The sequence below is a fragment of the Meles meles genome, chromosome 15, assembly GCF_922984935.1.
Source record: "Meles meles chromosome 15, mMelMel3.1 paternal haplotype, whole genome shotgun sequence".
NCBI classification, from domain to species: Eukaryota; Metazoa; Chordata; class Mammalia; order Carnivora; family Mustelidae; genus Meles; species Meles meles.
This window is the reverse complement of record NC_060080.1, coordinates 67,416,242-67,430,794: the sequence shown is the minus strand read 5'-3', so window position 1 is coordinate 67,430,794 and position 14,553 is coordinate 67,416,242. Positions and strand designations below refer to the sequence as shown.

The following is a 14,553-nucleotide window of genomic DNA, read 5'->3' as shown; positions in this document are numbered from 1 at the left end:
GGATTTGTCATTCTCTGTCCGACTTATTTCACTTAACATAATACTCTCTAGGTCTATCTATATTGTTGCAAAAGGCATGATTTCATTCTTTTTAATGGTTGAGTGATATTCATGTGTGTGTGACTATATACATACCACATCTTCCTTGTCCATTCATCTATAGTTGAACACTTGGGTTGCTTCCATATCTTGGCTATTGTAAGAAATGCTGAAATAAATATAGGGGTGCATAGATCTTTTGGAATTAGTGCTTTTGTTTCCTTTGGTTAAATACCCAGTCGTGGAATTATTGGATCCTGTATTTTTTTTTTTAATTTTTTGAGGAACCTCCATACTGTTTTCCATGGTGGCTGCACCAATTTGTGTTCTCACCAACAGTACATGAGGGTTCCTTTTTCTCCACGTCCCTGCCAACACTTGTTATTTCTTATATTTTTGATAGTAGCCATTCTGACAGGTGTGAAGTGGTATCTCATTGCACTTTTGATTTGTCTTTCCCTGATGATGAGTGATGTTGAGCATCTTTTTATGTGTCTGTTGGCCATCTGTATGTCTTCTTTAGAAGAATGTCTATTCAGGTCTGCCACCCATTTTTTAATGGGATATTTTTTATGGTGTTGAGTTGTATAATTTCTTTATATTTTATGTATATAATATACAAATATATATGTATATATATATACATATATATATATATATATATAAAATCATTTGCCAATATCTTCTCCCATTCACTAGGTTACTTTTTTGTTTTGTTGATGGTTTCCTTTGCTATGAAAAATCTTATTTTAGTGTCCTGATAATTTATTTTTGCTTTTGTTTATCTTACCTGAGGAGATGTATCCTTAAATATGTTGTTGAGGTCAATGTCTAAGAGATTGCTGCCCATGTTTTCTTCTATGATTTTTATGGTTTCAGGTCCACATTTTGGTCTTTAATCTGTTTGCATTTTTTGTGTGTGTGGTATAAGAAGGTGCTCTTGTGTCCTTCCTTTGCATATAGCTCTCCAGTTTCCTCAGCACCATTTGTTGAAAAGGCTTTTACCAATTATAAATTCTTGCCTCTTTTGTTGTAAATTAATTGACCATATAGGCATGGATTTATTTCTTGGCTCCCTATACTGTTCCATTCATTTATATGTCTGTTTTTGTGCCAGTACCATACTGTTTGGTTACTATAACTTGGTAATGTACCTTGAAATCTGGGATTGTAATAACTTCCTGCTTTGTTCTTAAGATTTCTTTGACTGAAATTCAAGGATATTCAAGGTCTTTTGTGGTTCCATGTAGATTTTAGGATTATTTGTTCTAGTTCTGAGAAAAATGCTATTGGTATTTTGTTAGGGATTGCTCTGAATTTTTAGAGTGCTTTGGGTACTATGGACATTTTAACAATATTAATTCTTCTAACCCATGAGCATGGTATATCTTTCCATTTGTTTTTGTCATCTTTAGTTTCTTTCATCAATGTCTTATAGGTTTAGAGTATAGGACTTTAACCTTCTTGATTAAGTTTAATTGTAGGTAACTTATTCTTTTTGGTACAATTATAAATCGGGTTGCTTTTCTTAATTTCTCTTTTTGCTACTTATTGGTATATAGAAACACGACAGATTTCTGTACACTAATTTTTACCCTGCAACTTTACTGAACTCATTTATTAGTTCTAAGAGTAAGGCCATATATGAAAAACCCACAGCTAACATCATACTGAGTGGTGAAAAACTGAAAGCTTTTCCTCTAAGATCAGGAAAAAGACAAGGATATACATTCTCACCACTTTTATTCAACATAGTACTGGAAGTCGTAGCTCCAACAATCAGACAAGAAAAAGAAATAAAAGGCATCCAAATTGGCGAGGAGAAGGTAAAACTGTCACTATTTGCATATGGCATGATCTTATATATAGAAAACCCTAATGACTCCACCAAAGTTTCCTCCATGTCTTCTCATGGCTTGATAGCTCATTTTTCTTTATCACTGAATGATACTCTATTATCAGGAGGTACCACTTTTTTTTCTTACTTACCTGTAGAAGGACATGTTGATTGCTTCCAGGTTTTATCAATTAGAAGTAAAACTGCTGTAAACATTTATGAGTAAGTTTTGGTGTTGAATTTATACCTTGATTTTTTTGTTGTTGTTTATAGAGTTATTTATTCCATTGTATTTTTCAGTTGTTTGTTGTACATGTTGTTGATTCTGCCTTTTAATTTTGTATGCTGTAGCTTGACTAAATTATCTTGTTAGTAATTGTTTTTACATTGTTTTCTTTTGAGTTTTCTAGATATATAGTTACATCATCTGCAAATAGAAATAGTTTTACCTGTTACATTCCAGCTCTTAGGTGTTTAACTTTTAAAACCTTAACTAATTGCACTTGTTAATATGTTCAATACAAAGTTAAATGGCAGTGGTGATAATCTTGTTCCTGACTCCATCGGGAATGCTATTAAGTAGGAATCTGACTTTTGAGTTCACACACACAAAAACACATCATGAAAAAGGTACTGTTTCAGCACTTTCTGTTTCTAAAGGATAATGGCACACAACATCTCGAGAGCTGGCCTGTGTATAGTTGTTCTTGAATGAATCTGAGTTTTTCAATGAGAGTCAAAGACTGCAGGGAAATATAAGTGTCTAAGAGATAAGTCTCCATTAATTCCTACTTTAATGAGTACTAGTTGAGTATTTTTAATCACAAGTGAGTGTTAGATTTTTGTCAAATACCTTTGCAGTATCTGTGAAAATAATACAATTTTTCTAATGCATATTAATATGAATAGTACCATTTGAGTCCGTTATCATACACCATCCTTGCATTCATTCACAAAGTATTTTTAATGTATTACTGGATTTCCTTTGCTAGAATTTTACTTAAGATATTAGGATATGTATTCATAGGAAATGTTGGTCAGTTATATTCTTTTTGTTAATTACTTTTATTTACATAACAAAAAGTAGGTTCTAATATACTAGAGATGACCATCAAATAGTCCATTAAATCCAGTAAAATCCATTAAGTCCAGTAAATCCTTAAGTTCTAATATGTACCTACTCTGCAGCAAAATTTCCCTGGCACTATGGAACACCAGGTTGAAAGCATCAGGTCTGTAGTCGGTCCTCATTTTTATATTTGTCTTTCTTCATCTTGGGTTATAAACGTGTATTTCTGAATGCAAAGGATCCTAACGTGCCTTGGATTAATAGATGACATCCTTTCTGTCCCCATGGATGTGAGCTTGAGACTTCAATTTCTAGTAAATACACTTTTAACTGAAATTCTGTTTAACCTAAAGTTATGCCTTCCACAGCAAAGAATATTACATTTGAAGGTTCTCATTAATATGATGGCAGTGTCTTCCCCTTTTTCCTATGCAAGACCTCTCTATCCTGAGAACTGAAGTCCTATGATAGTGGCATTAGTTTTATCTTCTGGAGACTGTCTTATCCAATATAAATATTTCATTACTTTTTAAAAGCATAAGTGGATAGACTCTGGTAGCAGTATGAGAGTTAGAAGAGAGGGCTCAAATATACAAAGAAAAGCCAAAGGTCATGATTTTAATATAGACCTTATACATATTTTAAATTACTTTCTGATTTACTTGTATGATTTACTTGTTAGAAGTATTTAATGAAAGTTAGGCCAAATGTATGCATTTAGTAAAACTCAGTATCAAAGCTTAATGACAAATAGATTTTTTTTTCTATTTATCTCTTACAGAGGGCATAAAGATAAGATATTTGTGGTTAAATGTAACCCACACCATGTTGACAAACTGGTTACAGTTGGGATGAAGCACATCAAATTCTGGCAACAAGCAGGTACAGCTGTTTGGGTTTCTCATTTATGTCTTTGAGAACTTTAAAAAAAAAAAAACTCTCTGAAAAAAAGCCCACCACTATTACTTAGCCAGTCTCTGCAGTTTAAAATTAAAATGTGCCTAGAAGACATTCTCTTCCATCTTCACTTTGGGCTGCTTAAGGTCCAAGTTGTAAAGCTCGGAACACTCCATATGATGCATGCATGTTTCTCGATATCTAGAAAGCTTTGGGAAGTGTTCTGTGAAAATAATTATTTTTATATTTAATCATCAGTTCTGAAAGTTGTAATTATGTTGAACCACCGAACAGGAAATAAAATAATCACTTTGGTTAGGTGTACAACATTTTCAGTATTTTGAGTGTTCTTTTATCACTGAATTCAAACATGAATTAAACCCCAACATGATACACCATAAGTGATTCAAGTAAATCTGTGTGCATTATAATGTTGATGATGAGGGTAAGTGAATAAGCATATCAAAACATGCAAGGACATCGTATTCTTCTCACTAATAAACCAGACCTATTACTGGGATTTTGAATTCTTACCATCAGCTTAGCTACCTTGCACACGTAATCTTACACAGGACAAAACATAAATACGCAACTGTTCCAGTGCTTTCTGCTTTTAAAGAAGAGATAGCGGCACCCACCATGTCTGGAGAGCAGGCCTGTGCCTCATTTTCTGGAATAGGCCTGGGTTTGTCAGTGCTAGTTAGCAAGTACAGGGAAATGTGAACATCTCAGGGACAATGTGATGTACCTTTTCCTACACAGTGATTCACTTTTTCACCCTGAAGTTCCCAGGACAAAAAGTCAAGGCAAAACATAGGTCATATGTTTACATTTTTCCTTACTGCTAGTGTTGTTGGCATTTTCTCTGGTCAGCATTCATGAAGACTTTCCTAGCTCGCCCAGGGAACCAAGTTCTTCCTCCTCTGGCTGGAATGGAACCGGCACTGAACCTTGGTTAGATGCGTGTCTTGTTGGACTGAGATGCATAATGGCAGCCTCCCCAAACAAAACCTAAGTTCACTGAATGAAGAAACTCCTTCTTGTCTTTATACCCTAGCAGCAACCACTGTATCTACCACAAAGGAGAGAGTCAATAAACACTGAATTAATGAATATGTAAATGAGAAACCCTCTTAGAATATTTTTGTTTATGATGTTTTCTGCCATCTTTCCATGTACATGTAATGTAGACACATGGGTTTTTCACTGAAGACAGTCATTCCAAATGCTCATAGAAGGTGTCAGTTTTTAAAAAAAGTAACATATGTTCTTGGTCCACTTTAGGTGGGGGCTTCACCTCTAAAAGAGGAATTTTTGGCAGTGTTGGAAAATTGGAAACAATGATGTGTGTTTCTTATGGGCGAATGGAAGAGCTAGTGTTCTCAGGAGCAGCTACTGGAGATATTTTTCTCTGGAAAGATGCTCTACTACTAAAGACGGTGAAAGCTCATGACGGGCCTGTGTTTGCTATGTATGCATTGGATAAGGTATGACATATTTTCGTCATTAGCTTTCTAAAATTGTAAATTAGACTGAGGAAGGCCCACACCAGCAGGATGCTTGCTTGTCTCTAAAACCGTCTGAATTGGGAAGTAGTTATCGTGAATGGAGAGGAGTACAAATATTTTTTAAAAATTCTTTCATTTCTAATGATTTCTTTATGTGCAGTTTGTACTTTTTTCATACTCGTTCCTCCTGGCTCTCAGGGGTGAGAGAAGTGTTGGAATAACATACAAACCCAGTAGCAGATGAGTCCTGAGAAATATTTCAACATTCTCTTCCTCTTTTGTACACAACAAGCAAAGACCTCAAAGTAGCAAGTGGTTCGATTATTGTCCCACTCATCAGTTTGACGAAAAGTTTAGTTCATAACCACTTTGTTCCTGTGTAGACAGGTTCAGCTTTAACAAGAGTGTTAAAGTCTTGGCTTTGCCTGTATTAGGGTTTTCTAGAGAAAAAGAACCCATAGGACATAATATGCATACACATCTACCAAAAAAAAAAAAATTATTATAAGGAATTGGTTTATGTGGTCATAGAGGCTAAGAAATCCCATGATGTCCTCTGTAAGTTGTAACCCCTGGAAAGCTGGTGGTGTAACTGAGTGCGAGTCCAAAGGCCAGAGAACCAGGGATGCCAGTAGTGGGCATCTCAGTCTGAGGGCGGGAGAAGAGATGTCCCAGCTCATTCAGCGAGCCAGGCAAAACAAGGATGAATTCCTCCTTCCTCCGCCTTTTGCTCTCTTCAGTCTCTCAAAGAATTGGATATTGCTCACCCACATTGGGGAGGGCAATCTATCTTATTGAGTGCACCAATTCAAATGCCAATCTGATCTGGAAATACGTTCCCAGATACATACAGAAATAAAATTTAATCAGAGTACCCTGTGACCAGTCAAGCTGATACAAAGTAATCATCACACCTGCTGTATTTCCATCTTAAGCTCATCTTTATCCTGCTCTGTCCAGCCACCTTCCTCCCTTACAGTGTTCTGTTGTTGTTGTTATTTGTTGTTTTTAGAAGATAACACTTACTGTCAGTACTATGAAAATACCTTGTTGAACCACTTTGCCAGAAAAATCTATTTTTTTATTCACTGCCAGCTTGCTGGTGGTGCCACTTTCTCTGCTCTCTGACCTCCAAACAGCATAAGCCACCCAACACACCTAACTAAGCCATGCCTCATTTTGCATTTCCCTGTTCCCAGGTAATTATACTGATCCTAGTACCAAAGTAGGTTCTTGTTAGACGTGCAACTATAGCAGTAGTTTTAGTGGTTAAGCTGTTTTTTACTGGCAAATTTGTCCTGGCTTAAACTGTACATTAGACAAGATTAAAGTAGAACGCAAAATCTGTGTAGGTCTCGAAGTTGATGTGCTACAACTTATTTAAACTCTTTCATTGCTTGGTAAATTAATCCGGAACATCATGGAAAATACAAGGATGTCACAGTATAATTTGAATTTAATTTGGGGATTGAGTCTCCCCTACATATCTGTAATGAGAATATGGGTATTTAATGTAAAAAAAAATCACTTCAAAATATTATTTCCTTGTGAACTTCATTGGAATAAAGGAAACTAAAACTCTCCAAGAAAACGATGAATTACTTAGTATTTTCCATTTAAAAAATATTTTTCCAAAGAGCAGTTGGTATATATAATTTGCCAGAAAGGAAAACTAGTAAAGCCAAGAAATCATAAGCTTAGAACAAGAATAAAGATCACTGTTCCGTTAAAAAAAAAATACCCAATATGTTAAGCATTTTACTTTCCAGGTTTTATAAACATTAATCTGGATTTTAATTATTTTGGACATCGAGTGTCCATTGAACAATGTTACATGAACTGCCTAAGTTCCTCTTAAAAGATAATGATGTTTTCTCCTGGAGGTAAATATCTATTTTAACATACTTAATAATCATTTTTTCATTTTATTTATTTTTTTCAGCGTAACAGTATTCATTGTTTTTGCACAACACCCAGTGCTCCATGCAAAACGTGCCCTCCCTATTACCCACCACCTGTTCCCCCAACCTCCCACCCCTGACCCTTCAAAACCCTCAGGTTGTTTTTCAGAGTCCCTTAATAATCATTTTTAATTGCGATGCTAATTCCAGTTCATTCACTAGGAAGAGATGAGATACTAGAAACTCTGCCAGTCTTTCCTGTTCCTTAGGCACCCATATTGAAGTGGGGGGCGGGGCACAGAAATGGCCATCCAGGACCTAGGGTGCCAAATACCAACCAAAGTTCTGAGGAAAGTGTGAGGAACACACACTGAGAATGTGCTTTATCCACTAGAGAATTAGGGGAGAGATGTTTCCAGGAGATATTTTATTAATATTACATGTTGTCAGGTTTTTCAGTCTCCTATACTTCGGAAGGAAACAGAGACCAAAGCTGCTTTTCCCAAGGGGGAAGAGCCCTTTAGAGGCCAGGTGGGCAACTTGTCATTTTGATGTGTATTTCATTCTTCCCATGTATGCCTTCACAGGGTTTTGTAACGGGTGGAAAGGACGGAATTGTAGAGCTCTGGGATGACATGTTTGAAAGATGCTTGAAGACTTACGCCATTAAAAGAGCAGCGTTGTCAACCAGCTCAAAAGGTGCCGCCCTGAATATGTCATCAGAATCTTTCTTTTCATAGGAATGGAAAAGATGGCACCGAAGTTCGTAGACAGCCATTACGAAAACAGTTCTTCTTCTGCAGCTAGACCTCTAGGTCCCTGGTAGAAATGTCAAGGCTGATTGCCTGGCGCTACTAGTACTTTTGAACTACAAAGACAGTGTATGATTATCAGACTGCTTGTTGTTGTTGTTGTTCTACTGAAAGCACTGTTTACAATACTAAGTACAGCATTTCCCCCTTCAGGCTTGCTTTTGGAAGATAACCCTTCAATTCGTGCCATCACTTTGGGACACGGACATATCCTGGTGGGAACGAAAAATGGGGAGATCCTGGAAATTGATAAAAGCGGCCCAATGACACTGCTTGTTCAGGTACTGTGTACATTTTCCAGTGCACGGTTCCTGTCAGAGCTGGGACTCGGGTGAGGTGAGGGGGCACTTAGGATGCCGTATTGAAGCAGGCTCTCGGTCTCAGGGTTGCACAACTGCTGGGTTACTGACTTACTGCTGTGTCAGGAACTGCTACAAATTTAACAGCTTAAAACAATACATACTTACTATCTTAAGCTTTCTTTGGGTCAGAAGTCTGAGCCTGACTTAACTGGGTCCTCTGCTTAAAGCTTCACAAGGCTGCAGTCAAGGCCAGGGCGGCAGTCTCATCTGAGGCTCACCTCAGATGAGGTGAATCTGAGGAAGAATCTGCTCCAAGACGTCGCAGGTTGTTGGCAGAAATCACACCCCTGTGGTTGTAGGACGGACGGCTGCATTTCTGGTCAGCTGTTGGTTAGAGTTGTTTACCACATGGGTTCTCCAACATGGCTGCTTGCTTCCTTGAAGCCACCAAGGGAACGAGAAAAAAAACAGGCATGACAGTCTTATGTGACGTAATCATATCCTCAAAGGCACGTAATCATGAACATCCATCCCCTTGGCCCTATTTTATCGGTTGGCAGATAGTCACAGGGCATGCTGCACTGGAAAGGAGGTGACTACATAGCTGTGAAAGCCAGGGGGATCATGAACGTGTCCACCACAGTCTTCCCTCTGGCAACAGACATTACTGTCCCTACAATATGCAGAGTACATCCGCCCACCCCCAAGGTCCCCAAAGGTGTTATCCATTACAGTATCTGCTCAAAGTCCATAACCTCATTGTCTAAATCAAGTCCAGGTATGGAGGAGGCTCTTTAGGTATGTTTCTTCTCGATCTGACAGATCTATAACACTGTCAGGACAAATTATTTTCTCTACTTACACCAAGTATGCAAGCGTCTCCTTTGTTTTTTGTTTTTTTGTTTTGTTTTTTTTTGTTTTGTTTTTTGTCTCATGCTAGTCTCTGTCTTGGTGCATGTACACACATGACCTACTTCTTGCCCTCCATCTCCCCTCAATAATTATATTCAGGTAAAATCACATTAAAATAAACATCAACAGAATCCTCAAAGATCAGTGAAGTGATGAAATCTCACTTGAGGGGGTGAGACTGTGACCAATTTGGTGATGGACAGACCTTATTTATAGACAGAAAGGGCTCAGGTTGGGGTGAGGGTGTACATTCAGAAGGAGGAGTAAAAGAAGTATGCCCTATTATATAAGCTTCAGGACTTCTCTGGGTCCCTGGCTCACCTCCTTCTCCTTTAAGTTTTCTGTCTTAGAGATGAACGCCCAAATCGCACTGAGAGTGGCCCTTCAATTTGCTACATCCTGGGAACAGGTCCGCACACACACGATGATTCAGAACACTATGAGGTTTTAAAATGGCATGTGCTCAAGCCCCACTCAGGATATCCTGAATAAGAATGTGTTTTAAAAAGAATTCTGCGAACTGAAACAAGATGGGATCGGGATGGAGACAAACGATAAGAGACTCTTAATCTCATAAAACAAACTGAAGGTTGCAGGGGGGAAGGGTGTAGGGAGAGGGTGGTGGGGTTATGGACATTGGGGAGGGTATGTGCTATGGTGAGTGCTGTGAAGTGTGTAAACCTGGCGATTCACAGATCTCGAGCCCTGGGGCTAATAATACATTATATGTTTATAATAAAAATTTAAAAAGTTATTAAAAAAAAAAAAGAATTCTGCGTTAAAAACCTCAAAAGCTCTGTAGCTGATGGTGCAAGGTAGCCGGGACTGGGAATACGCTGGTGGTGTCTGTGAGGCGTGACGTCTTTGTTCTCCAGCTGATCTTGATTTTGTTGTTTGCTTCCAAACAAATTTCTTTTTCTCTCTGGCCATGACTTCTTATTAAATTTTACTGAAAAGTGATTATTTCTTCCTAATTCCCAAATGTTTGAGACTTTAACTTATTTGCATACATGCTACATTGCTAAATAATTTTTTAGGTCCTTACCATCATATGATTTAAGCAATACTGTAAGATTTAAACTCTACATTTTATAACTTTAAAAAACATTGTAGTTGAGCTCATTTTGTTTAAATATGTTTTAAACTTGAAAATTAAGGCTTTTTGCCTTTTTGTTCTCTATAATTCTGGTTTTTCCCCATATTTGTTTCTATTGTTCTAATAATAAAAATAGCTACGGGTACCGTTTATTGAGTGCCTACTCTGTGTCAGGCAGTATTGTTGTACAACATTTATTTCTCCACAACAGGAATTTGAAGTTTTATAGATGAGGGACCCAAAGCCCATTAAATTGCCCACAGCCATATGCTAAGAACTGCAGAGCTGGGATTCAAACCAAGGTGTGTCAGATACCAGAGCCTTTCCTCTTTCACTACACTGGGCTGTTCTCCCTATGTCTCTTAGCACGGAGACTGCCAGGAAACCATGCAGAAGGTACGGCACCCTGAGTTATAGCAAGACAGTAGAGCTGGTGGAACCTTCAGGAAAAAATGTTGGTTACTGCCATCTTGTCTCCTTACACTTGTACCATTCTTTTCCTTTTCAGAAATCAGTGAACAGTCTGGTCTGTTTCCATTCTCTCTTTCCTCTTCTTATCTATCCCTCATTTGTATTTCCTCTTAAGCAGAACCAAGTAGTTCAATTCAATCAGTGTTTGTTGGGCTCCTGCTGAGGACCACCCTGTGCTACCCGCTGTGCACAGCAGAATAGGGCTTCCTGTCCTCTCAGGACTCTTGGGGCTCATGGGGCTCATGGGGCTCATGGTCCTGCTCCAAGAGAGGATGGACACAGAGGGAAAGTGAAGGAACAAGTAGTGTGATTAAGATCATCCACTATCCTGCTGTGGGAAAGTATTTGAACCGCTTTGCCAGTATCATGGCAACACAATGTCCCTTGGAATAGATTGTTTATTTTTTAAAAGAAGGAAGGCTGGGTTTTGAGAGGGGAAAAGTGAGAGGAGATGAGGTTTGTAATTCCCATTGTATTTTCTTCGAATATAATCAACTCTCAGTTATGCAGCTATTTACACCCAGCTTTATGGGTGATCAGAAGGAAGGTAAGATTCCAAACCCATTCCTGTACCACTTGAGGTACTTCTGGCCTATCTTGCTCACTGTCCACTCACTGGGATTACAGAAATGTAATCCCATTATATAGGGAAATACCATGTTTAAGTCAATATATGAGGCAGTAGTTTAAAAGGGTCTCAGAGCCATGCAGTCCTGTTCTCAAGCAAAATGAAAAAGGGACTTGGCCTGGGAAAGGGCTCCAAGCACATCCATTCTAGGGGGAAATTGGGGTTGACATCCAGCCCATCCTCTGACTGTGACCTGTGACTGTGAGAGGCTTTTGAAGGGAAGAAAATTAGAAAACTAGAGATGTAGGGTACTCCAAATCCAATAAATTCAAAGAGTACCTACAGCCTTTGGCCCGTCTCAGAAATTTGAAAGTCATATTTGGAACTTAGCATCTTCTGCCAAATTATTGTTTTGCTTAAACAGTTGCCCTGTTAAACCAGAATCATCCAGTTTCTCTTCAGAAAGCCACCTGTTTCCTGAAGGAGTCCAAGTACAAACAGATGCTGTGTACGGTTTTCCTTTTTGCTTTACGAAGCAAAGCCTTTTTATAAGTAGCCACTAAAAGCAGAAATTCAGTGAACAGTCTGGTCTGCTTTACTGTTCTGTGCACTAATCTGTTCTTTACACTCCTTTATTGAGTGATAAATTATAGGCATCAGAGTCATTTTCTAATTGTTCATTTTTTAAACACTTTTATGTCGTTATTTCTATGCCATTTAGGTGTGTTTGTGATAAGATAGAGGTATATGGAATTAGCCCAAAACCCATTAGGCACATTTCAGTTTTCTGTTATTCACTTTATGGAATAACGTGTGAGCAAACACTGAACCTGAGTTATTCCCAAGGCACTTGACATGAAAACGGAGCTTTTGTTTTGCCAAGTGCTATGCCTTCAAAGGACTAAAATCGAATTAAATGAATAAGCATATCGCTGCCCAGTCTTAAACTTTCACACTGCCGCGTGTCACTTGTATCTCAGTGAGGCTAGGGAGAGAGAGAACTGTAGCAATCAAATACAATGCATATGCCTTAATTTGATCCTGGATTTTTTTTTTTAGTCAATTACTTTTTTTTTTTTTTTTGGAAAAAAGGAAGGACTATTGCTGTCCAATCCCTCTGACAGAGATAGGTGGTTACCTACATCTTTTAGAACATGGGTTTATTTATAAAGGTGTTTTATGTCACGATCAAGTTCTTTTGCCAGTGTGTGTGCCTATATATACTGCTTTAACATGACATCAAGCAAGAGGACCAAATGAGGGTGTTTTATTATTTACCCAGAAGTTTCCAAAAAGGAAAGATGTTTCGATCATATAAACAGAGCTTATGAACAACGAGTCTGTGTTTTCTTTACAAATGAAGACTTCGGCTTCATGTAGGCCCAGCTTTAGATTCAAATGAAAAAAATTATTCAGTGCTTTCATTTTGGTTCAGGGAAGCTCAACCTGTGCTTCTTCACACGTGAGCCTGTTGAAGGTGCTCCCAGGGTGGGGACCCCACACAGCGCCGCAGAAGGGCTAGCCGGGAAGCCTGAACTGAGATGGCATGGCCTTGTTTCCTCTCCCACAGGGGCACATGGAGGGAGAAGTATGGGGGCTGGCAGCCCACCCTCTCCTGCCCATCTGCGCAACCGTGAGCGACGATAAAACGCTTCGGATCTGGGAATTATCCTCCCAACACCGTATGCTGGCAGTACGGAAGCTCAAAAAAGGTATGAGATGCCACTTCACACATCTGTCAAAGTATTTGCCAACAACAGAGTGTATTGTGTTCGTTCTGCACTCAGCTGCTGTTCAGAGTACCTGGTACGTGCCTCTACGGATGCCAGGTCGTGGGAAGTCAGTGTTGGTTGCTACAGACGGACCTTCAGGAAAGCTGGCCTGATCCATTACTTCCTTCATTTTCCCTGCACTGCACAGACATTTACCACCTGGGGGCAATATGTCCTTCTTCTTCTCATGGAGAGCTGTGAGAGTGTTGGAACCCATCAGCTTGTAAAGAATGCTGTTTTATCTTTATGTCCAACTGTCTCTACAACTGATTTTATTAGATAAAAACAAAAGTTTTGGGGCGCCTGGGTGGCTCAGTGGGTTAAGCCTCTGCCTTCGGCTCAGGTCATGGTCTCAGGGTCCTGGGATCGAGCCCCACATTGGGCTCTCTGCTCAGCGGGGAGCCTGCTTCCTCCTCTCTCTCTGCCTGCTGTTCTGCTGTTCTGCCTCCTTGTGATCTCTCTCTCTCTGTGTCAAATAAATAAAAATTAAAAAAAAAGTTTTACCAAAAAAAATAGTTACTATAAAGAAATTTTGTAAATATATTTTTAACACCCTAGCCACTAGAACAAAGAGGTGTATCCCAAGAAGTGCAAATTTGACAAACATTTGTTGAGTAGCTTCTGTGTATCAGGGGGCATCCCAAGATGAACTGTCCCATCTACAGTGTGAGAGATGGTCAAGGTTTGACAGAGTCCCAGCAACAGATGGTCCGTTCAAATAAGGCGATTTTGAGGAGAGTCTAAAATGGGACCAGTTGTTAAAGGGTGAGCAGGATGTTGAGGAATGACCAGGGGTAGCACAGCGCCATGTGGCTGGTGACAGCCAGGTACCTTCATCAGCCCTGGGCCTGAAGGGGCAGGAGGAGAGAGCAATGCTGGAACCCCTAAGTGAGAGCTGTGTGAGAGGACAGGCAAGACAGGAGCTGGGACCCTCGGCCCAGGGCCACAGCCAGCGCGCAGTGACCCTGCAGGGGAGGCAGCCTGGGGGTTCAGGACCCCAAACTCCATGTTCCCTTTCCTTCCTTGCTCCCTCCCTCTAGTCTCCTGTTCATGTTCCCCCAGGCCAGAGGGCCAGGGAGGCCACTGACGCAATCTGTGCAGGCCTGCACAGGGAGGGGAGGAGAGCAGATGTGGAGAGACAAATGAAAGATGTCTGGTACAAGGCAGGTTGTGTGGAGGCTCGGGAGAAGGCCTGCTGCCAAGGACAACTTCAGCTGAGGCTCAAAGCATTTGTGGAAGTTCTTAGGAAAGGCTGAGATTGGGGTCTGGCCCTAAAATATTTGTACCGGGTAGTTTTACAAGTAGAGAGACATGGAGAAGGTATTGCCGAGGGATAAAATGAAAAAAGATGTTAACACAATAGTAAAAT

At 39.5% G+C, this 14,553-nt stretch overlaps 1 protein-coding gene across 5 annotated transcripts in view; it reads left to right on the top strand.

The window, feature by feature from the left end:
- EML6 (EMAP like 6) overlaps positions 1-14,553 on the top strand; it is a 291,851-nt gene that overhangs the window by 209,005 nt on the left and 68,293 nt on the right. For all 5 annotated transcript variants that reach the window (XM_045979779.1, XM_045979778.1, XM_045979777.1 and 2 more), the window contains exons 17-21: positions 3,727-3,827; positions 5,127-5,329; positions 7,839-7,950; positions 8,217-8,344; positions 12,983-13,124. In XM_045979779.1, coding sequence (XP_045835735.1) covers positions 3,727-3,827; positions 5,127-5,329; positions 7,839-7,950; positions 8,217-8,344; positions 12,983-13,124 — 686 coding nt within the window. The remainder of the gene's footprint in view (positions 1-3,726; positions 3,828-5,126; positions 5,330-7,838; positions 7,951-8,216; positions 8,345-12,982; positions 13,125-14,553) is intronic.